We start from the raw sequence: 25,469 nt of genomic DNA, 5'->3' as shown, positions 1-25,469 counted from the left end.
ACCAGCTTGGATAAAAAAAAAGCTGATATAACATGATTCTATCATCCCCCTACCTCTAGTCCAAGATAAACTAACTCATCCACAAGAATGGAAAGGGAGAGAATAGGAGAACAGACTGTATAAAGGCTTTCTGAAGGTCATAATTAATTATTTTACTATCACTTCCTTTTTCATAATTCCTTATTCATAATTCTTATCACATCTACTGATGAGAGCCTGGGCTCTTTTCCTTTCCCCCTGCAGTGAAAAAAAAAAAACCAAGGGTCAGAGTGTAGAGTATTTCAAGGGCCTCTAAAGATGGTTTTAATGCAATGGCAAGGAGAAAGTAGGTAGGAGTTCTAGATGGTCTCCTGAAGGGTCCAAAATAATGGTCCATGAAGTCTCCTGACCTGAAGTACCCATGGTCAGAAAAATCTGAGAACCACCATTCATCTATTTTTGGGACTTTTTCCTCTTAAGAAAAAACATGTATGAAAGGATAATTCTATTGTAAATAGATCCAATTTTCCATTGTTTTAATGCATTTAATGCTTTACTTCCAATATCCTGTTGAAATACATATCATTAAAGTTCAGCAGGGAACAAAATGAGCTCTACATATACTTTCCCCTTCCCATAGGAAAGTAAGAATTTGAATAAAAATATTCTCAAGTTCTCGTAATGAGAACTATGACAAAAACACAGCATTAATTTATACCATACCATCTCTTCCTTAGTCTGCTGCTCTTTCTCAACAGACTTCCTGATGGTGGTCTCCAGGTTGTCTTTTTCTTTGCAAACTGCCAGGTAGCATTCTTGTACAGCTGCCATCTCTTTATTCACCTTATCTAAGTCAGTTCTTAATACACACAAATAGAATAGAAAATGTTTCACTCACAAAAATCAATTATGATATTTATTTTTATCTTCATTTGTTAAGAAGCAATAGCAGCAAATTTTTGTTTTCCTTACCTAAGTTGCAAACGATTTGATTCATAAACTTCTAAGAGCTGTTGCTTTTCTAAAGCGTGCTTTGCTAAAAGGCTCTCCCGTATTTGGTTCTTCATAGCCTCATGGTGTTGTTGAAAAGTTCTCTCACACCTAGCAATGGAAAGCAATTATCTAAATTCCTCCTTAGCCTACAAAAACCTAAAATATTCCTACCAAACTTAAAAAAGTTATTTTTTCCTTTTGTAGCCTTTCCTTCTAACATTAGTTAGTTACAATTAAGGGTGGGTCTATTTTTCTTTCATTAAAATGACAAGCAATAAAAAAAAAAGAAAGACTAGATTAGAAATCAAAAGACCTCTGTCTCAGTCCTGGTTCTATCTCTTAACTGTAATACTATACAAATGTAAGGAATTATTGAAATAATAAAATTGTTTCCACAGGAAAATGTATGGCAAATCCCAACTGGGAATGTCAGGAATGCATCTTACTCTTGTGTCATAATCTCAATGTCCAGAGTCTTCTCTCTCTCCCATCCACTGAAGACAGAAAGAATGGGGCTTTCATGTGGAGTTCTGCTTACTGGGAACTAAGAAGGAAGGGGTAACATCAACTTTCAAATACAGTACCTTCTTTTGCTGCCATAGGCAGCACTGGTGGGTGAAATAAAAGTGGCCATTTGCACATACAGGTTGCTAAGGTGGGTGTTCATAAAGAGGCCTATCCATTCAGTTTTTTAACCAAAAATAGTTTGAAACTGAAAACAGGTATTAAGTCTCTATAGCGCATTTACCTATCCACTGTTTCTTGTTTATCACGATCAAAATCTTGCACCATTTGTCTCATTTGGCTACATAAATCCTGGTTTGTATTTTTCAGTTGTTCTTCAGTTGCTTTAAGTTCCTGGATACAAGAGAAAAGAACAGTTAGGGAAAAGGCAATTAACTGTGTTCAATTTTGTTTCCTTTTGTATTCTTCACCCTTCACTTATCCTTGCACAACATACATTTACAGAATACCATCCAAATAATGAGATCTCTCTCTTAGCAGCTTGTTTAAGATGCACTATGGCTATCTATATACATGGAATTATTTCCCAATATAAGCTCTATGGGGGCAGGGCAATGTTTTCTCCAAATTCTGTGTATCATTCAAGACCTAACAGAATAATTACTCTATATGCAGTAGTTATACACTTAATACATGATTTGAATTGAGGCTTTGCTGCAGAGCAGTATAAGTTTATTTCTTTTCTTTTCTTTTTGGCAATTGGGGTTAAGCGACTTGCCCAAGGTCACACAACTTAGTAAGTGTCAAGTGTTTGGTCTGAGGCTGGTTTTGAACTCAGGTCCTCCTGACTTCAGGGCCAGTGCTCTCTCCATTGCGCCACCTAGCTGCCCCTTATAAGTTTATTTCTTATAATTTATTTCTTTATAATCTGTTAAGAATAGTGCTTTAAAAGCTTACATTTATTTTAGAATTATGCTGAAGTATTTAATCATAACACTGACTAAACCACTAAAGAGATGGGAAGTTGGAACTGAACTTAATTATGTCCCTATAAGTATAAATTAATTCCTTAGACAGATAGTAAGGGAAGATAACTAACAAGTTCATAGACCCTTAGCGCCTTATAAACCTAAGTGCTATCATCAAATTCAGTTCTTCTTTCTTATCTCAAACTTTTGAAATCTTAACAAAATATAACAAAAGATTGAAATCACCTCGTTTTCCCGTTGTAAAGTTTGAATTTCATTTTTAAGTCGTAGAATATCTTCTTTGACTATTTTATCATAAACAGAAGAGTCATGCCATAATCGATTGGGTAATTTTTCCACATCGTTTGTTTTAGTCTAAAAACAGATCACCATCATAACATGTAAGACTTTTAGGAAGCATAATCAACCCTCCACATCTTACCCCTTCCCCACCCAATGTAGTTTATATCTATTTCATCTCTTTCTCTCCATATCCTTATTTCCCCCCTAAGGAAGATGATCTCTCCACCTGCATTCCTAAATGTAAAGACAAAGGTAAGAGTTTTATCTTATTCCTAATGGGGAAAGTAAATCTTGGAGTTCAATCACTCTCACTAGTTGGTGAAACTCAAAGTACATACTCTATTTTTAAAGACTCACCTAAGAAAGGATATCCCTCCATTTTTTCTAAGCTACCTATACAATTAATTTTTGACCAAAAAAAAGTCAATTTTTAATTCTTTCCAGCTAGTAGCCAAATGGCAACAATTAGTATATTAGATACGATACCTGTCGAAATGCCTGACCTCAATAGAGGTCAAAGCATGTATTTGCTATGTTCCTACACGTACTTTCTCTGACAGTAGCTACACTAAAAAGGGTAACAAAAATGCTCTAAGACCCAGGAAACTAACAATGCTTTCTAAAAGAAGCTAAAAAGGGTTTGTAAATAGTCCCTACATCTAATTAAACAATTTTTAACGTACTTCTGATTTATGTAAATGAATGTGGTAGCTGGAAGAAATGGAAACAAAGGGGAAATATGAAAAACCCTATACATTTTCCAGCTGAAGGAAAAGAGAGGTCATAGGAACTAGAGGGGGCTAGATAGTCACCATCATCCTGCTTATGAATTTATGAGGTTATATGAAATAAGACAAAAAGATTGATATTTCTGCCATGGTGCTTAATTTTGATAAGTAATAATAGGTAATGCCCAAATCACACAGACACAACTAATTTGACCTCTCAGGTGATGAAATAAGCTAAAGTTACAGTAACATTGGGATCTGGCTGAGACATTAAGAGTTTCATGTGTTAATTTCAATTAAGAATGAATCATAATAGTTAAAATTGAATGTATATCAAATTGATATTAAATGAAAATAAGCAAAATTGAAGGATGCACATTTAGGTGATAAAAAACACACTAAAAGTACTCAAATTATTATTTAAACATCTTATTAATAACTTTTATTTATATCTTCTACCAACATCCTGTACTCCAATGAATCATCATGGAGATCACTCAGTGAAATGTACGCAATAGCAGGTCTACCAAGCTGGAATACCTGTGAGTATGAATCTGATGTTCATCATTTGAAAAGACCAATCTAAATGAGGAGAGGTTCACTACTAAAAGGTTGGTGACAAGGTGACTTTTTTTAGTTTTTTGATCCCAACACATGATTTAAATTATCTAAAAAGGCATGGAAAGGTTAAGAGCTATATCTGTGGAAGAGCTAAACCACTAAAATAAAAATCTTTGAAATAAACACATACTATATATATATACACACACACACACACACACAAATATGTAAACAAATATGTGCACATATGTAATTTTAAAGTACAAATATTTACAAATATCTTAACAATGTTCATTACAACTCTATAAAGTAGGGTAGTACAATTATTATTATGAACATTTTACAGAAAAGGAAACTGAGGCTCATAGATGTTAAGTAATTTCCCCAAGGTCACATGGTTATTAAGTGATGAAACCAAGCCTAGAACTCAGGTTTTCTAATTTCTAGCTGTATTAGGTGACACAGTGAACAAAATGCTGGGCCTGGAGTCAAGGAGACCTGAGTTCAAACACAGACTCAGATCTTTACTAGCTATGTAACCCTAGGTAAGTCACTTAACCTGCTTGCCTCAGTTTTTTCATCTACAAATTGAGGACAGCAATAGCACCACCACCCACGGCAGTTGGGAGGATAAAATGAGACAAAATTTTTAAAGAGCTTAGTACACTGCCTGGCACATAGTAGGTACTATATAAATGGTAGCTGATATCTTCCCTTAGATCAGAGGTTAAGATCTATAAACCTGGTTTTAAAAAAATCTTGATTACTGTATTTCAATATAATTAATTTCCTTTGTAATCTTATGTATTTTGTCTTATGCATTTAAAAACATTCTAAGAAGAGGTCCACAGGTTTCGCCAGACTGACACTGAGATCCATGACACAAAGAAAGTTCAGAACTTCTGCTCTTACTTATTACTTTCAGAAATTAAAAAAAAAAACCACATGACTATGATAGAATAAAGAGTTTATTGTCTTCTGTTCAGTAGATTATCCCTTATTATTCTGTATCCCATTTTTTCTGAAGACATTCAGAGGGAGTGTGTGTTAGTAACGAAGAACTCCCCCTTGTGGTAGCTCCTTAGAACCCTAGCCACAGGCCCAAGAATGCTCTAGTATTTCAGAAGGGTATGGGGAAGCAGTTCAAATCTAAACCTATCCTGAGTGGTAGTAATTTCATAATGGTGCAGAGAGAAACTTTGATAAATGTTGTTCTATTGATTATACCCTGACCAGACATCTAACTCACTGTTGGGCATAGGTGAATGAGTGCCAATGTGGTGAATGGTATATGAAAGAAAGTAAGATATAGTTGAAAGAATATCAGGTTTGGGAGTTGGAAGACTTGTGTCAGAATTTAAGCCCCATCACTTACTAGTTATATGACAATGAGCAAGTAACTTATCCTCCTACAGGATAAGTCTGCTTCTTTACCTAAATGGGATAATACTACAGAGTTGTCCCCCAAAAATCTTATTGAATGTTTAAGCTCAACAATAGGATGTAATACTACAGATTTGGCAACAATAAGCTTTGACTCTTTTAAAATATGCCTTATACCACAGAGGAGAAACTCAACTACATAAGGAATACAGGCAAGTCATTTAACCCATCTGGAGCCTCTCAGTTTCCTCATCTGAAAAGGGAACTAGACAAAATGATCATTAAGGTCTCTTCACAGTTTTAAATCCTATTATGACAGTGCTGAGAACTTCTTTCTCAACAGATAAAACCAGAGAAATACAAGATTTCAAGGATGCCATTAATATCCTATTCAAGGAAAATTTCAATTCAACATATATTAATCACCTACTATGTACAAGGTACTATGTATGCTAAGTGCTAAGAATATATATATAAAGGGGCAGCTAGGTGGCGCAGTGGATGGCGCACCAGCCCTGGAGTCAGGAGGACCTGAGTTCAAATCCGGCCTCAGACACATAATACTTCCTAGCTGTGTGACTCTGGGCAAGACACTTAATCCCAGTTGCCTTACTTTAACAAAAAAAAAAAGAATACGTAAAGACAAAAATAAAACAGTTCCTACTCTTAAGGAGTATTCTACTTTGGCTGTGAGGGTGAGGGATATAACATGTACATAGATAGGAAAATATTAAATATATACATATTTAAATATATATAAAATAATAAAGGGAGAGAACAAAAAATTGAGTGAATCAGGAAAAACCTCAGGTATTATCCTGAGCTACACTGTGAGTCTAAGTGATTCCAAGACGTGATAGTAATGAAGGAATGCATTATAGACATATAAAAAGGCACAAAGGTGGGAAATATAATATACCAGGTACAAAAAAACAGCTAATACCAAATTTGCTAAAAAGAAGAGTGTCTGAAATAAAGTAAAATAAAACTGGAAAGGTAAGAGCCAGATAACTGAAGACCTTAAATGCCAGGCTGAGAAATCACCAAGACACTCCCATAACATAATCATTCATTTAACAAAAACATTATTCAGTGCTATATTTAGAACTCCACTTTGATTACTGATGAACAAATATCTCTTTAGATCAAAATCTTGAGTTTTCTCTAAAACAGAGAGCATGATCTGTTATATCAGAATGAATGATGTTCTATTTCATCCACTCCTGCTAAGCAAAGATAAATATAGGGATTTCCTGCAAAGTGCTCCTTTGTGACCAACAATATGTCATAAATGATACAATTATAAATTTCTATAATAATTTAAAATAGCAAAACTATGCTCTAATATCAGGTGTCATTGGCTCCATGGAGTCTTCCTGATTCTCTTGTTTGAAAGTGATCTTTTTTTTTTTGCCCTATCACATTCTACCTTGTTTTACTTGTACATCTATCTCCCTCCATAATTAAATAATCTCCTTGAGGGCAAGGCTACCCATTTTTCATCTTTGAACCTTCAGCACCTAACATAATGGAATATGTAGGGAATAAGGCTATATAAGGAATGTGTGTTGACTTAAAGAAACACTAAGTCTTAGAATGGAAAGGCTTTGAGGGTTGATATCTGGCTAGTTGTTTCTATTTTTAAAAAAAATTTGGACTTTCTAGAAAAATTTTAACTGGTATTTTTTCACTGTTGCAAATAGAAACATTCATAATTATTCTGGATAACCTTAGAAGAATTGTGCTCAAAGTTGGGATCATTATTAAAAAAAAAAGCTACTGTGGCATCTTAATATTTTAAAGCTTCTTTATGGATTTTAGCTGTGAGGCTTGAAGAGGCATCTCTTGAATGTAGTCCCTGTATTCATCTTTCAGGATAAGTCACAAAAGGGAAGTCTTGGGAAGATATAAAAAAGTTGAAAAGTGAAGAAGTTTTTAGCCCATAAACACTTCTTGGCTGTAACATAAATGTTGTTGTTCTTCAGTCATTTCAGTCATGTCTGACTCTTCAAGTTCCCATTTGGGGTTTTCTTGGCAAAGATTCTGGAGTGATTTGTTATTTACCTTTCCAGCTCATTTTTCACAGATAAGGAAACTGAGGCAAACAAGGTTAAGTGACTTGCCCTGGGTCACACAGCCACTAAGTGTCTGAGGCCAAATTTAAGTTGTCTTCTGACTTCAGGCCCAAGGCTCTATCTACTGCACCACCTAGCTGCCCCTACTGCATAAATAGATTGTTTTAAATCTTCCTCACCCCCTATACAAAGGCTCATAGTCATTTAAACAGACAAACAAAAACTATGCCAGGAGAGGATTCTTCTGATTTATTTCTGATTCAGTCAGTCAATACACACTCATTAAGTGTCTACTATGTGCCTAGTATTATGCTAAGCACTGCAGATACAAAAAAGAGGACCCTTCCTATCTTTCTTATCTCCCCTTTGGCAATTCATTTAGTTTTTTTCAAAGCCTTTCTCTAACGTTGGGTTATTTGAAGTCTCTATTCCTTCTTTTGTTAGTTTGGGTATTTTTTACTTCCTTTGGATTCTCAGTTTTGCTGGAACATAATTCTGATCATCCTTCTTAATTCAGTGTTGTGAGTTTCTCTCATTCATTTTAAATTCTGGTCACTTGATTTTCTTCTCTTGATCAGTTTTGGCTAACATTTTGTTGGTTTTTGTTGATTAAAAAAAAAACAAACACAACAGTTCTTAATAATGAAAAAACCAGTAAAGATTCCTGAGGAGAGACAAATAAAAAATGCTTCCTCACTCCGTTATGGCAGAGATAATGGAAAAGTAGGATGGAAAATCAAATACATTGTTAGAGATGGACTCACTATTTGAGGTTTTCGCTTAATTATTGCTTTTTTTATTTGTGCCTGCCTGCTGCTTTCTGCCACTCAATTGGGGTGGATGAGGTGTGATGCCAGCCCACTCCCCTGAAGCGCCCCTCCCGGCGGGCTGGGTATTGCAAGGGAGAAAGTGACTGATATAAAATGAAATCAAGCCTCAATATTAAGAAGACAAAAAACAAAAACAAAATGGAGATGATAATCCTTGTATTACCTATCCTTCTCATAGGACTATGGATCAAATAAAAATGTAAGTAACAGTGCTGTTTAAACTTAAAATTATATGTAAAAGTAATAGTTATTACTAGTAATAAGTTACTTGATAAAAAGTCAAATGAACTACAAAGAGTTCAATTAAATCTCAGCTTAGTCTCCTCTTTCCCTGCAAGGCAAAAACACTATAAATCTGGTAATTTTTTCACTGACAGGAACATGAACTTCGGGGGGGGGGTAGGGACGGGGGAAGGGCAAGGCAGGGTGTGGTGGTGGAGTTTAGAGACAATTTCACTTTTGAATTTTTCCTTGTGAAGAATGTATCAGAAGACCACCAACGTAGCTGGTTCTATGAAACAACTTCTAGGACATAAAAACCGCTTTGTTATACAGAATGTTTCCAGGTAAAACTACTTATTTGTAATTTGTAATGGTATTTTACTTATATGGAATTGTGAGGTTGGCCAAAGATAAACAGAAGATATTTCTTTGTATCATAATATTATCATCCCTTTCCATTATCAATAGAATTAATGATATCACCTTAAGGGAAAAATGCTTTGCAACATATATCGATCTGTGCTTATTTTTCTAAATGTTACACAAAAAGGCTAAGTTATTTGGAATGTGGATTTTATATGCAAAATGAGCAAAAGCTTATTTTTAAAATTAAGCATAAAATAAATGCTTTTTACTACACAAACCTCAAGTTCACTTTTTTCTTGAGATTTTTTCAGTTGACTGAGATCTTCTACTTTTCGATGACAATCTTTGAGATCATTTTGTAACTGAGAAACGAGGCGGCGCTTTACTGTGTTGCTGGTCAGCAAACGCTGCAATTCAGATTTCAACCTCAAGATGATTTCATCTTTGGAAGGCTCTTCTTTTGGGTCTGGTTTCTGCATAGTACTGTTGGAAAAATCATTTTTAACCCATTAGGTAGAGTAAATGATGGTTGTTCTTTAAGTCCATCTAAAAAGGAAGAGCTAGCAACTCCTGCCTTAACCGTGTGTTATGATTTATTATATCCCTATAAGTAACATTGTAACAACAGCTTAACTTTATTTGTACACGGACACATGCATGATGAATGTTCTCAGAAATCAGGCCACTCTAAGATAGGTTCCTTCCAAGCCAAAAAATAACTTCTCCTCCAGCTCTGCCAGACGCTTACAAAGGAACTAATAACCCCATTGTCTTCACTGTCAGTAGGTAATTCATATTAAATTTTAAATATCTTGCTTTTTTTGAGTGAATTTTAAGTAATTACACAAATCTTCTAATTCTTAAAAGATGTATACATAAAGGGAAGAAAAGCAAACACCATTCATCCTATTCAACTACTTTAATAACTTATAGAATTCAATGGAACTCAAGTCCAATGGAACTCCAAGGTGGGGGGGAAGGGAAGTGTGATGGTCTAAGAAATTGAGAAAGAGTAATATAAATGAAAAACTATATAGGAACGTATGAAAACCTCAGTATCGATACACCTGCAAGTGGTCTTGTGACAACTTAAGTATAATGGTGTCTCTGACTTGATTGCTTAGCAGAAGAGACAGTAAACTTTCCTACATAGTTTGGCTAAGAACCCTAGGGCTCTGGCTGTGTATTAAGGAATGGCGGCAACTTGCTTTAATCATTTTTGTTGCTAATAGAGGTTATTGGTTTTGCCCTGAGTCTGAGTTTCCCTTATTTTTTACCGCTATAGCTTGGAACATTGATTTTCCTCAGTTTTGGCTAATATTTAACATTTCAGTATCCTAGAAGTTGGTTTGCATCATAGCTCACAATGCATCCTCTTGTTGGCCCCTCTCACTCCCTGTTACAAGTCTTCTTTCAGGACTGTTAAGATTCCAGGACACTAAAACTTCAAGTACTTCTCTTTAGGAGGTCTTATGACAGATGTCTGTCTACAAGATAGGATATCTATACATGGCCTTCCATGTTGGGAAAGGGAGGAAGGAGCAAAAGGAAAGCAATTAAAAAAAAGGAAGGAAAAAAGGGATAGAAGGTTAATTTGGAGGAAGAATATATATCAAAGTGGTTATTATTACCCAACTAATTCTGAAATTGTAGTGCAATTATTTCCAAAATTTCATCAAAACAAATATTGTTGCATCAAGACAGTTGGTTTAACCATGATATCATGGAGGCAAGTTTTTGGTGAAAAACTTAAGAGATGAAGTAAAATCTCACTGATTTCAACCAACTGACCTTACATTACAAGTCATTTTAGCCACACTGTACTCTACTTTCCTATGTGTAAAATAAATACATTTAATTAGTTGGTCTCTAAGTCACCTTCTAGTTTTAATACGCCATAAGTACAAAGAATAGCTAAAAATAGGCTAGTTTTTACCTATTCCTACTAAATGAGTTAACACTTGTTAACATATAACACTTGTAAATATATCTTACTTCCAAGATTGATTTGTAAACTTTGAAGCAGAGAATTTTTTAATTATTTGTTTAGCAAATCCTTTATTCATATATAACACAAAGATAAACTTCAGTCACTCCCCTACACAAATAATCACAAATTCTAAAATTAGTAGAGCCTGAAATAAAAGACTTTTTACTCTACTCAAGTTCCAAATAATTCCAAATGGCTAAATATATTAAAAATGCAATGTAAAAAAAAATAAACAGCTGCATTAATTTACAAAAGTTTGTTCTAAAAAGTAATTCTTTATTGACAATAAGTATTCTATTCTATATACTCTTATCACCTGTCTAAATGACAGACATAAAGGAATCACTGTGAAATGTTCTAAGTTTAGAGCAATACTGTACTCTGCTCCGGTCAGACCACCTATGAAATACTACGTACAGCTCAAGGTGCTACATTTTTAAAAAGCATTAATAAGCTAGAGCCTGTCCAGAAGAGGGACGTTTAAGATGAAGAAATTAAAACTCATGCTATTTGAAGGCTGGTTTGAAGAAACTGAGTATGTTTAATCTACATAAGAGAAGACTCAGAGGTGGAAGATGAGAGTTGTCTTCAAGTGTCCAGAAATGTGTAAAAATTTCCAAGAGGTAAATTTAGGCTGGATATATAAAGCAAAATTTCTTGATTCAATCCAATGTACATTTATCAAGCACCTACTGTGTACATGGTGCTGCACTAATATTAATTCTTAACAATTAAATCTAACTGAAAGAATAGGCTGCCAAAGAAGTGAAAAGATGACTGTTACTAGAGAATGTCTTCAAGTGAAGGTTTTAGTAACCATTTGTGGGGAGTGTTTAAGAAGTGTGACTGGTTGGCTTCTAAGGTCCCTTTCTACTCAGAAATTTTGGAAAAATCATTGTTTTTAACTAGAACTACCATTCTGTTCAATTAACCAATTCTGTATATGTACATAATTTTTAAAAAACTAATATTGATCACTGAAATAGCACATCCTGCAGGCTCTTAAAGTAAGCCAAGTTAAGATCACAGAAAATGCTTGCTAAAGTAATTTTCTCCTCTTTCCTAAAAAGGGGAGAGCCAGACACAGTGACCAAGCCCTACATAAAGCTAAAACTGAACCACCACGTGAAAGATGGTCCCCTGAATCCAAATAAACTCTAGTCATTTACGAAGCATGCTGAGAGGACCAAAGGGAAAAGGCATTCCACTTGTTAAATGTTTATTATTTGAGCTTAGCAGCCAACTATAATAAAAGAGGGAGGAAGCTGTCTGCAAACTGCATGCAGATTTAGTTACTCAAATTCCATTAATGTAAAAAAGGAGATTGTAGCTAAACTCTTAAAATTTGCCAGGCAGTAGCTTAAGGGAGGGGATGGTCAGTAGTGAAGACTTTCAGCCACTTATATTAAGGTTACTGATATAAAAGCAGTTCAAGTCAACAAGGAATAAAAATTCTCAAAACTGTAGGAAGACTACTGACACTACATATCACAATTATTACCAAGTTTAGGAACATCATTCTCCTCTCCCTCCAGTTGTCTGAAGGACAACTACTTTTTTTCATTTATAAAGTTTTAAAAATATTTCACTTGACAAGCATTTATTTATAACAATATTATAAACATAAACAACTATGAAAGACTAAAGAAATTCAGAGATCAATGCAAGGACCAACCACGAATCCAGAGGACAGATGATAAAGAATGCTGTCCATTTCTTGATAAAAAAAAAAAAGGTAACAGACCTCGCAAGATACAGAATAAAAACATATTTTTGGACCAGACCAAATAAGGAATTTGTTTTGCTTGATAAACACTTTCAACTGGTATCCATAAGACCACTTGCTGAAATCCTACTATGTGGAGGGGTCTTGGAAGATGAAACATTTTTTCTAATTCATACAATTCATTTAATTCCTTATCATTTTTAAACTAGTATTTGGATTCCATGACTACCCATACTCAGTACAAGACACATAACTGGTATAGTCTTAAACTTTTCTGTTTCAGATATCACTAACATTAACGTTGACATCTAAAGTTTGACCATTCACTGAAATGACTAAAGAATAACTAGAGGACTTTGCTTTAGATCTACTTCACTGTTCACAAGTATACAATTTATTAAGGGAGAAATCAAAAGGAGTGGAGAGGGAAAACACTTTAAAAGATTTCACAATTAATTTGCAAAGCAAATGTACGAATAAATGAATTGTTTATAAAATTCTAATGGTGTCTTTCACAACCTGGCCCCTTCCTATCTTTCTAGTCTTACACTTTCATCCCCACTCCACGTAGCTGACCAGCAACACTGGCCTTCTGGCTGTTCCTCACATAACACTCTCTCTCTTACCTCTGTACCTTTGTACTGGCTGTTCCCTCGTGCCTCTAACACCTTCATCAATATCCTCCTCTGCTCCAGGGCAGAGGAAAAGGTGATGCTACTTTCTCTTTCATTGTTGAACACCCAGAGACACCTATTTGGCTTTCAAGCCTAGGACTCCAGTGAAATTTCTCTCTCAAAGGTCACTAATGATCCCAACTGCTAAATCTAATTGCTGACTTTCTTAAGTCTCCTCTGATCTTTTTCCCGCTCCTAAAGCTGTTAGTCGCCTCTTAGTTGCAGTGGAAAACGTGCTGATTTGGAGTCAAAGAAACTGGTTTGGGATCTTGGCTCTGCCAGCTGTGTCACCCTGGGAAAATCACTTCATACCTCTGGGCCTCAGACTGCTGTAACATGAGGGAGTTGGGCTAGATGGTACCAAAGGTTCCTTTCCTCCTCTAAGTCTATGCTCCTAGGTTTCTTCTTGGGCCTCTGACAGTGCTCTCTTTTGGATTTCCTCCTGCTTGACTACTCAGTTTCCTTTGCTCAAATCATTCATCCTCTGCTCATTAAGAATGAGGTATCCTTCGAGGTTTTGACCCTGAACCCTATTCTTTCCTCTACGTCCCATTCTTTAGTAATCTTCTTCAATCCTTCTCTCCTCCAAACTTCCCTATTTCTGTTGAGGATACTACTGTCTTCACAGTCACCAAGGTTTGCAATCTTGGCGACATTCTTAATTCTTTTCTCCCCCCTCATGCACAATATCAATTACTACTAAACCTTGCTGATTCTCATTCATTAACATTTTTGGTACCTATCCTTTCTCCACTTTCACCAACAAAATCCTAGATCAGGTCTTCATTACCTCTTCTGTAGACTGCCTAATCCACCTCTTAACTCAATTCCCAACATGTAGTCCAAATCCAGCGCCCTAAACCCTCACCTGCCAAAATGATCTTCCTAAGAAACAGATCTAACCAAGATATTTCTTTGCTCAAAAATCTTCAGAGGTTCCTTTCTCTTCTAAGATAAAACGTAAACTTCTCAGCTTGACTTTTAAGGCTAAAACTCCACAATATGGTTCCAACTTACCTTTCTAGCCTAATTTCAGGGCACTTCTCCTCAGGTACTCTAATCAAACTTGACTACTCTCAGCTTCTCAGACTTGGCATTCTCTCTCCCACTTGGATGCATCCTGACAAGCAAGTAGTTTCTCATGCCCATAATGCACTCTTCTCCCTTCATTCTTGCTTCTCGGAATCCTTATTTTTCCTCTAGACTTAGCAGAAGTGCTATCTCCATCATGAACATCTTTCTTCCCTGAAGCATGTCAAGTGTTTTCCCTGCTTCTCTAACCCTCATGTATCTAGATATGTGCCTGTCACAGTGCCTTGCACATATCACATTCTTAGTAAGATCACAGGATCATAGAAATAGAGCTGTCAAATCATTCTAATCTAACCCCCTAATTTAACAGATGAGGAAACTGAGGCTCAGAGAAATTAAATTGACTTGCCCAAAGTCATACAAATTAGAGGCAGAACAAGAATTTGAACCTAGATCCTCTGACTACAAATTCAGTACTCTATCATTTTAAATTGAACATATACTAAGGTATAGGGACTGGACCCACATGTGATTTCATTGAAATAAGGAAATCCTGGTTGGAAAAAATTACATCTACCCATGCAAGCCTGCATCTTCTCTACAAACTTAGATTCTTAAGAGAACCGCCTAGAAGACTGAGAAGTTAAAGTGACTTACCCAGGGTCACACAGAAACATTTACTTGGGTTTTACAAATAGTAATGCATTTACTTATCTGACCTGTCTAGGGAAAGCAGTATACCACATGGGGGAATTTTTATTATAGAGGTGAATGAAGTACTTTAAGCACTAAGATATAAACAAAAAACTTTAGCCATTTTAGATGAAATCCAATGTGTGACATGCTGTTAGTTTTTTAAATAGAGTATACTGAATTACTGAAACTTAATTTGATAACTCAGGTCATTATGAATATCAATTACTATACTGTGCTATATATTTTATTAATGCCCTTAGGGACAGTAAATAGGGACTACCTGTTCCAGACTGTTGTTCGTACTTTTTAGCTTTTTCGGTTTTTGTCAGTGCTCTCTTAATCCTCTTTTTAATCAATTCTAATTAGCTCTGTGCTTATCCCAACCTTTACTCACTAAAGTTATGGGTAGGTTGTCTAAAAGAGGCTTCATGGCTGCCCCAATGAATTAAAATGCATAGGGCTTAGTAACACTTCCTTTTTTGTTTACTTCTAGCAATTACGTTCTTTGATCGCTCAAATATATAGAAGTTTGACCTCTGGGTATATATGGCATTACTATCCTATAAGACATCCTATGGTTACAGGATTACCTGTGTTTCTTGAGACTTTAATCCACTGAATTCAAATTTCAGAGTTCTTAAAACATAAGTCTAGGGGGCAGCTAGGTGGCATAGTGGATAGAGCACCGGCTCTGGATTCAGGAGGACCTGAGTTCAAATCCGGCCTCAGATACATAACACTTACTACCTGTGTGACCCTGGGCAAGTCACTTAACCCCACTGCCTAGCTTAAAAAAAAAAGTCTAGAGAGGATTCTGAGAAGATGGCAGAATAGGTCAGAAAATTCCAAGCTCTCAAGATTTTCCCCCACAAAAAGAGATAAAATAGCACCTCAGGGTGAACAAAATGGGGGGTGGGGAGAGATAAATAAGAATAGGGGCACAACAGGGGTCCTCTTGGGACAATCCCAGGGCAGGTTTGTTCCCCATGAAGAACAAGGCTAGGGTACGAATTAACAAGAGCAGCAAGCCCTAGTGTTATAGCTGGTTTGGGAGGCTGCCTTGGCCAGAGCCACCCCCCCCCCACTTACTACTCCCCCCTATGGGGAGGGGGGTTGGGCCTCTGAGCCAGGGAAGGTTTGCTGACAAGGAACACCAGACCCAGCTGTGGCTGCAGAGAGTGGCAAGGGCAAAAAGGAACCAACACACACTCCTGGTAAGTGCAAAAGTGGAGGGGTGGAGTGCCCCTGGCTGTAGGCACTTACAGAAGGCTGGAGGTTTGGCTTTGGTTCCAGGCTAGAGGGGAAAACTGAAGATCTGGGGCAAGAGGCACCAGCCCCCATACCTCAGGACTAGAGGTGGTTACAAAAATTAAGCTATTACTACAAAGAAATGCACAGGCAAAGGAGAAAGAATCCAACCACAGAAAGTTATTATGGGAATAGGGAAGACTAGGGTTCATCTTCAGAGGAGGATATTGAAACAAAGAAACCCTCTTCTAGCCCAAAGAGTAATGTCAAATGGTCACCTGCCCAAAAAGAATTTATAGAAGAACTTTAAAAAAGGCTTTAAAAATCAAACGAGATTGAGGAAAAATTTAAAAAAAAAAACAAAAAAACAACAATCCAAGAAAAACAAGATTATGAAAAGAAAGTCAACCAATTAGAAAAGGAAATCCAGAATCTTAATGAAGAAAATGACACCTTGAAAATTAGAAATAAATAAAAGATAAAGAATGAAAAAATAGAAGACAAAGTAAAACATCTTATATGAAAGACAACTGATCTGGAGAACAGATCAAGAAAACGTAAGAATAATTGGACTACCTGAAAGCTATGATCAAAATAAGAATCTTGATACAATACAAGAAATAATTAAAGAAAATTGTCCTATAGCAATAGAAGGTGGGAAATGTTAAGAGCAACAAGAAAAAAACAATTTAAATATGACAGTGCCACAATTAGAATCACACAAGACCTAGAAACAGAGATACTAAAGGACCATAGATCTTGGAACACTATATATCAAAGAGCAAAAGAACTGGGGTTCCGGCAAAAAACATCATACCCAGTAAAGTTAAGCATAATCTTGAATGAAAAAAAAAATGGAGAGGGGCAACTAGGTGGCGCAGTGGATAAAGCACCAACACCAGAGTCAGGAGGACCTGAGTTCAAATCTGGTCTCAGACATATGATACTTACTAGCTATGTGACCCTAAGGAAGTCACTTAACCCCAATTGCCTCACAAAAAAATAAACAAAGAAAAAAAAGAAAAAATGGACATTTTAATCAATTGCCAGACTTCCAGGACTTTGTTTAAAAAAAAAAACTGAACTAGAAGATTTGACAGACCTTTTACCTTCTATATGTATAAAGTGTAAAACATATGTCTAAGATCATTATTAGTAATTTGGTAGTCCATAAGAAAGATTGGGGTAGACCTGAGTATGATATGACTTTAAAAAGTAAAACCATTTAGGAACAGCTAAAAAGAGTAATTATTTTACACAAATGAGGTGCAAGAATTGACACAGAGGAATTAGATGGGGGAGGAGTGCTGGTAGTTCAGGCAACCTCCTTTCATCAGGAATGGGTTTAAAAGGGAACAATACATATATGTCTAGAAGAGTATAAAAGTCTTCTAAATTCAGAAGAAATAAAATGGTAAGGGGATAGGGAGGGGGGAGAGGATAAGGGAGGGCTCTACAGACGGAAGGGTGAGGGAATAGATTATAGAGGGTTATAGATTTATATTTACGGGAATGGGAGGACAAGGGAGGATCCTTAGGGGTGGGAGGAGTAGGCTAAGTAATAGGAGGGCAAGGTAACAGTAGAAGTAAAGTAGAGGAGTCAGGAGGGATAGGAAATAAGAGATACGCACAAACATAAAAACAAAGATCAGGAGTAGAATTTGTTATGGAAAGTATACGTACATATGTATGTATATATCTATATACAAATATATTCACATTTAATGGTAGCCTTCTGGGGGGAGGATGAGGAAGGGGGGGAAAAGAACAAAGTAAAAAGTACACAGCAGAGAACAAAAGAAAACTTACAAGGAAGCAAAGAAAACATAGATAGCTCTCAACACAATGTGTAGTATTTATCATACAGGCTTTCTTGAAATAAAAATTTATTGCTACATATTTTGAATCCTCTCTTATGTTCTGCTATGCACATGACATGCTTTTTTTTTTCTTACTTTGTATTTAACTTTCAGAGTTTAGGTTTATATATATATATATTTTTTTTTCTCTATTCTGTATTTGAGTTCTGGTGTTTAAGTCTAAAAAAAACCCTCAAGTCTATAAAAGAATTATTTTCAAAAATTCACTATAGAAGGTAAAGTCTTTCTGGACTTGGCGTAGTCTGTGTAGGTGCACAATGCCAAACACGGACAGCAAAAAAACCCCAACAATGATGGAGAATACAATTTTAAACCAATCTCGCAATTTAAAAAAACCACAGAATATGGAGAATACAATTCTAAAACTACAGAATGTATGCTAATGACCTAAAATTTTGCATTCTCCATTGCTCAAAAAGTGGCTATTGAGCATCTGATATATACTTAGCCCTACGTATTATAGGAAAAAAAATAAAGCATAAAGACCTTAAAATGCTTCTAATTTCATGCCCCTCTCCCCAATAACACAAGTGCTCAAATAAGTGATATGATCTTTTTCTTTTTTTTGGCAAGGCAATTGGGGTTAAGTGACTTGCCCAAGGGTCATACAGCTAGTGAGTATCATGTGTCTGAGACCAGATCTGAAACTCAGGTTCTCCTGTCTCCTGGGCCAGTGCTCTATCCACCATGCCACCTAGACGCCCCAATATGATCTTACTACTACCAGATACCAAAGATCTGGTCATAGAAGCTTCCTAAGAAAAAGTGTTGTTTGTTTTTTTTCTCTGACATTGAGTAGTACTTTTAACTCACATTCTGAAAAGAAGGTGTAATGATAATACTTATATTTGTTGTTTAAAATAATATAGAAAAAAGCAGTTTTTTGGATTTACTTCTGATATGTTGAAAACATTAATCATCTAACCTTTAAACTTCTATTGCATAACAGCAATTTGCAGTGCTAAAAATATAAACAGGATAATACAAATAGTTTGTTAACAGATTTTAGACCTTTATATAGTTTTCACTGAAAAAAAAAATAATAGAACACAGTTCTGTGTAGAACCCATATACCTAAATACCTAATTCATCAATTAATTACCACATATAAAAAAAGCTTTGTCTTTTAGTTTTTGAAAAAACTAAAAACTAAAAAACTAAGAGTTTTTCTTTTTAAGACCAGAAAAGTATTCTCTCCATACCTGTGAATTTTTGATTTTTTCCAGTTGACTTTTTTAATACCCAAATCCACATATGATTCAGCAGGGTCTATATTCAATTCTTCATCTCGGTCATTTGGAAATACTCCCAGTTTTGCAGCAGAATCATAGAGAAAATTTCCTCTTTCAATTCTGCTAATTCTTCCTAGAATACAAAAATAAGAGAATATAATTTTTTGTGCATATAAGATACAAATAACTAATGCATATGCATCTAATTCTTGCTAATACCCTAAATGAATCAATGTGAATGAGTAAAAAGGGAAGTATATTATTCACATACTTTGTATGTAATTAGTATATAGTCAACCCTCATGCACCAAGGCCTTAAAAGCTGGTGTAAAGGTTTCTCCAATGACTCTCGTCTTTGCTGCTAGTAGTAGCCCTGTACTTCTGGTAAAACTAACTGTCCATAGAAAAATAGGCCTGAGGAGAGGATTCAGCTACAACCAATCTGATTTCAAACTAGCAAAGGCTGCTACTGTTAGCAACAATGACAACATCTACTGGCAGCTACAACCAATGTGATCACAAAGGGCAGCTTCCCTGGACATGATAGCATTAAAGCTAGCCAACCAGATGCACTTGAACTACATGAATCATCCACCACACTATCTTTGGTGAGAATAAGTGATGAAAAACCAAAGATGAATAATTTTTCCATATACCAGCTAGGTGTAAATCTAGTCTTGTCTGAAAGGATTATATTGAGTTGATAGCTCATATAATATACTTAAGGTAAAGGTATGCTTCCACACAGAAAAGTTCTGAAGACAAAGGAATCTCTGAAAAGACTTCTAAATAGTTCCCCACCTGACAGAGGTTTTATAGTACAACTTATAGAGGATGATGTTAACTATAATATAGTTCAGTGGATGGATCCCAATTAGGTAGGCAGTTAGGAAGTCAGAGGTCACTGAGAGGGCAAGTGATAGCACTTACGGTATGGGGAAAATTGGAGCCAAAGTCTCAGCACGGCTGAAGACATAAGGGAAAACAAGCCTACTGGGACCCCAAGGCCAATGCTGACTATAAGATGAATGTAAATTCCTTGTGAATGGGGACTGGCTCTCTTTTTGTTTTTGTATCTGTAGTGCCTTACACATACTAGGAGTTTAATAATTGGTCAAATTGAACCTATTCATCCTATTACTGCTGAGAAAACCCAAATATCAAAAGGTTATACCACTTTTACTCCACCCCCTCCCAACCCCAACACACACATACCCTGTTCAGAACAAGAGCTATAGGCCCCCTAGCCAAATTATGCACCTAAATAATTCTGACATCAGAGCTACCCACCAGTTTCCCACTTTCCTTGGGCTCCCACAAGCCCATATTCCACCAGGAGAACCTTTAACTATTGGGTTATTTACCTACTTTTCCCAAGTGACAACACTCACTTGTAAAGCCCTGTTCATGTTGTCACTCAGAGTATGTGCACTCTGGGCTTGCTGAAGCTGGAGCCTTAATTGATTCATCTCTTGTACTGATCCTACAGGAATAAAAACATTACAGGACACTTAAAACCCCCTAAATGTAAGACACAAGTCACCTATGGACCACCTACAAATGAACTTCAATTCAGTATATCACCACCAGATTTTTATCCATGTACTATAATGAATACAACAGGATCCAGGAAGATAGCTGGATAGGAACATGTGCTATTTTCAACCAAAGTCCTCTGCGGAAGGAGTTGGGTTAGCTTTTCCTAATATCAAGGTTTGGACCACTGGTAAGGTTTCATGATCACCTGAAGGCATAAAAAAAACCCTGCCCATATGGAATTGAAGCCCTTCTAACTTGGCAGATATCCCACAGTTGCCTGATTCATCAAATACTGCTCTGCTGACTGCTTGTATTTTTACAGACTAGGGAGGCTTCTGCAACTCTGCATAGAAATGAGAGTGGTCATTGTTTACTTAAACCAAGTGTTGTCCCCTTGTTGAACAGCCTTCTTCTGTTATTTGTTGAATTATAAGTATGTCACTTTTTTTCCCCAGCATGAAGCCTAAACTACCATGGGACTGGCTTGAGTCAGGCCTGATTTAGGAAAATATCATAATGAACTTGAAAGGACCTTAAACTAGAAATCAAGAGGCAGGTTCTATTCTCATTTCTGCCCAACTATGTAACACTGGGTAAATCATTTCACCTCTGAGCCTGTTGTTTGGAGCAGATCATTTCCTCATCTGTAAAATGAAGGATATGATTGCTAACGCCCTTTCAAGGTTCTGAGAACTTAACTTCGGACATGAAGAATTAAACTGCTCTAGCCTTTGCTGTCTCTTTGAATATTACTGGGAAAAACCAATTATATGGAAGGGGCCACATATCCAATGAGCCAAGCTAGAATAGCACCTATTAATAGCTATGAGAGAGGGAGAGTAGTAGATAAAAGAATAATAACATGCTCAAAACAACAATAACAACAACATAATCAATATTCCTATAATTTAAACAAAAAGGCGAAGGGAAAAAAATGTTTTTTTAAATACAACAAAACCCATAGCCCACACCCCAAAAAGTAATTCTTGCTTGTTCTCCCTCTCCTTTTACTAGATACACATGTATTCATTTTCCCACTCCCATCCTACTGATGATACATAAATATGTTATGGGTATGACAGAATCCTAAGCACTATAAAAGTAGTCAGGCAAAATGGGTTCCAGCTCTGCCACTGTCTAACTTAGACAAGTCACTTCATCACTAAATCTCTCTGACCTGTTTTTGAAATTATAAAACCAGATGGGGGCAGCTAGGTGGCACAGTGGATAGAGCACCGGCCCTGAAGTCAGGAGGACCTGGGTTCAAATCCGGCCTCAGACCAAACACTTAGCACTTACTAGCTGTGTGACCCTGGGCAAGTCACTTAACCCCAATTGCCTAGAAAAAAAAAAAGAAAAGAAATTATAAAACCAGAAGGCTGAATTAGATGATCTCTAAGGTCTCTTTAGGCTCTAACAATCTATGAATTTATTCATCTATAAATCATCTTTACATAACCCATGTCTTTCGGAAAGATCATATTTAAGTAAGAAACTTTATAAAATTATAGATCAAGGAAACTAGTAAAATCTTAAAATTATGAAATCCTTTAAAATAATCACTTGGTAGACATATGTTAAATTTGTTTCAAATGTGGAACTATATCTACCATCTACACTTTTATTTTGTCTGAAGCAGAACAAGGCGGCTTACCTGTTTCTAGCAAGGCAGCACACTGTTTTTGACTCTCCTCCAGATTCTTTGTTAATCTGTTTATTATTTCTGTTTTTTCTATCTTGTTTTCTTCCTGTGATCTTTCTACTTGTTTCACGTGATCTCGCAGACGACAACAAATGTCTTTCTGAATGGAAAACGTTTTCCAGAAGTCATTTCCCTCTTAATAATTAAATATTAAAGTACAAATACTAAAACATTTAAGTCAAAATTCAATAGTCAAATGGATGCAAGAAACCCTGCTTTCTTATAATACACTTAAGATATGAGAATTTATGAATACTAGTGAAAACTATATTCAAAATCAACATTAAAAAAACATTCGAGGCTGTACCCTGGCACTGTGTGGTGTTTGAACAGTCAGGATTTACAATTTAAGACAACACTAACACAAATACCATAAGGATATGCAAGAAAATAGAATAACATAAAATTAGGTATTTAACATTAACAAAGATGTAAAGATATGTTTTTGAGGGAGTATAAGAACAGAAGACCTAGACCCAGCAAGACGGAACGCTAGTGAACTCATCATCTATGTATATATCTCTTCCTTCTTTATAATCTTAATTCTATGGGGCTTCATGAAAGAAGAAAGTGGGTGAAACTTTGGAGAAGGAAAAGAGGCAAATGCAGATGGACTGGGTAAAGTTGCCCCAAAATGAGCAGAATATAATGGAATAATAGTAAGTGATGATGATGATGAAGGAAATAAAGCAGTCTGGGGCTTTTAAGGACAAAGTGAACACTGGGAAGCTAAAGAAGCCACAGCAGTAGTAGCCTGTAACTTAAGATGAGATGTAGAAATATTAATAGTAAACACAATTTACATAATCCTGTTGAGGATTGAAGACAAACTCTTTTAGGAGATAAAAAGACAATGAGTAGGCCAACGTGTCAGAAAAAAACAAAACAATGGAAAGAAAAAGGGAGAATTTGGAAGATCATTCTGAGGTTTCTTCTTGTTGGAGATGGCAGGGAAAGAACGAGAGTGCACAGGTAATTAGAAAGTGGTATTTTTAGAACAATGAGACCAGAAAAGATGAATATGCAACTACATTACTGTCAGACACACAGCTCTGAGAGTCAATGATAGTCAATTTAACTCAAAATAACGTAACATACAAGCAATTTCTCAGAATAAATAACTAAATCCATGAGAACAGATACTTTTTTGTTCACAGTTTAGTAGTTTGGTCAATTCTGAGACCTGCGGATTTAGAAAATCAAAAAGCACTGTTTTTATTGTGCATGTATAACCTATATCAATTGCTAACTGTCTTAGGGAGAGAGAAAAATTTGGAACTCAAAATTTTACAAAAATGAATGTTGAAAACTATCTTTACATGTAATTGATAAAAAAAAATTAAAATACTATTAAGGAAAAAAATTAAAATGTGAATTCCCTGGCCAAAAAAAAAAAAAGATACCATTTACTGTGGAGCATTTGAAAAACAAAGCAGAAACTTGAAAACCTACTTAAAGGCCATAGCCCAAAGTCAGAGTAAAAGTGGTATTGTTAACATGTAGTCTACCCCAACGCTTGTGGAGGAATGAGTGGTAGAATATCTTCTGGAGCAGATCATTGGTGATCTCATGTAATTTGGGGAATGTTACAAGTCACAGGCTGTTATCAGGTCTAGGAAACAGAACATGTTTAGAGATAATTTTCCAGAAATTTTTGGTGAAAGGGCAGAGAAAGAAATGAGAACTACAACTGGAAGAATATACAAAAGATTCACCACTGCTAACTCTGTGAGTCTTTTCTTATTCAGGCTAAAACTGGGATAATTTTGTTAATTATACGCAGTCTAAGTATTAATTAAATGTAGATCTACATATAGGGCAGGTACATTATTGTCTTGTTTTTCAAGTCTGCTTTGAGTTGTTTTGGAGGTTTTTTTGCAGACTGGTTGTAGAGAAATACTAATAGAGGACAGTTTGATGTAGAGCCTTTGAAGAAGAGAAAGCCACTTTAAGGCCATAGCATTGAAAATCAAAGTTCACATTTAAATTTAATGGTCTGGAATGCAGTTCTTTAGCAAAATCTATATATTAGGCCATCATACTTCAATTTACTTCATTTCCAATTGCCAGATGAGGAAAAAAGATATACCAATGGAAGTTCATTTCTTCCCATCTAATTTGATTGAAAACTAGATTGAGTAACCTACATTTTTTCTTACAGATAGCCTCAAACTTTTAACACAGGTATGGATTTTTTTAAAGCTCTTTTTCAGGTTGGGTTTGTATATGGATTTTTCTCATAAGATTCATTTTAATTATTTTTAATTTTTTTATAAATGTAAACAATTGAAACATTTTTAAAGTGTTTATTTTTTAGAATTTACTTTTGTTAATTTTTTTTTGAGACTAGGTATAATAGCTATTAGGGTGATTGTGACTTTTAATTATACATCATAGCATTTCCTTCAATTAGTGAAAAAAAATAAGAGCTTATATGCAATTTTAACTTATATTTCACGTACTTTTCTCTGATAGGACAAATCTATAAAATAACTATAAAAATATCTAACAGTAGCATTCTTGTTGTTCAGTTGTGTCTGACTTCTATGTGACCCCATGGGTTTTTGTCCATGGAGTTTTCTTGGCAAAGATACTGGAGTGATTTTCCATTTCCTTCTCTAGTATGTCCCCATTTTATAGATAAGGAACTGAGGCAAATATGGGTTAAGTGACGTAATTAGCTAGGATCACACAGCTATTAAGTACCTGAGGTCACATTTGAACTCAGATATTCCTGACTCCAAGTTCAGTGCTCTATCCATTGCATCACCTAACTGGCCCAGTATAAGTCATAATAAAATCTGTCCTAAATAAGTATATAGGCATTTGTAATTCTATTTACTGGAATGAGTATTTGTTTCACTTAGTTACTCAACT

At 35.6% G+C, this 25,469-nt stretch overlaps 1 protein-coding gene across 1 annotated transcript in view; it reads right to left on the bottom strand.

Moving 5' to 3' along the window:
- Positions 1 to 25,469, bottom strand: part of CEP152 (centrosomal protein 152) — a 92,500-nt gene that overhangs the window by 35,028 nt on the left and 32,003 nt on the right. The window contains 9 exon segments of the mRNA XM_020977134.2: positions 703 to 838; positions 952 to 1,080; positions 1,721 to 1,830; positions 2,652 to 2,780; positions 9,152 to 9,356; positions 19,322 to 19,454; positions 19,457 to 19,484; positions 20,743 to 20,834; positions 22,545 to 22,692. Coding sequence (XP_020832793.1) covers positions 703 to 838; positions 952 to 1,080; positions 1,721 to 1,830; positions 2,652 to 2,780; positions 9,152 to 9,356; positions 19,322 to 19,454; positions 19,457 to 19,484; positions 20,743 to 20,834; positions 22,545 to 22,692 — 1,110 coding nt within the window.

This window comes from Phascolarctos cinereus, unplaced genomic scaffold (genome assembly GCF_003287225.1).
Source record: "Phascolarctos cinereus isolate Bilbo 61053 unplaced genomic scaffold, phaCin_HiC Scaffold_3;HRSCAF=262, whole genome shotgun sequence".
Lineage (NCBI taxonomy): Eukaryota > Metazoa > Chordata > Mammalia > Diprotodontia > Phascolarctidae > Phascolarctos > Phascolarctos cinereus.
Note: the sequence above shows the minus strand (reverse complement) of the source record. Positions and strands in the feature narration are given on the sequence as shown.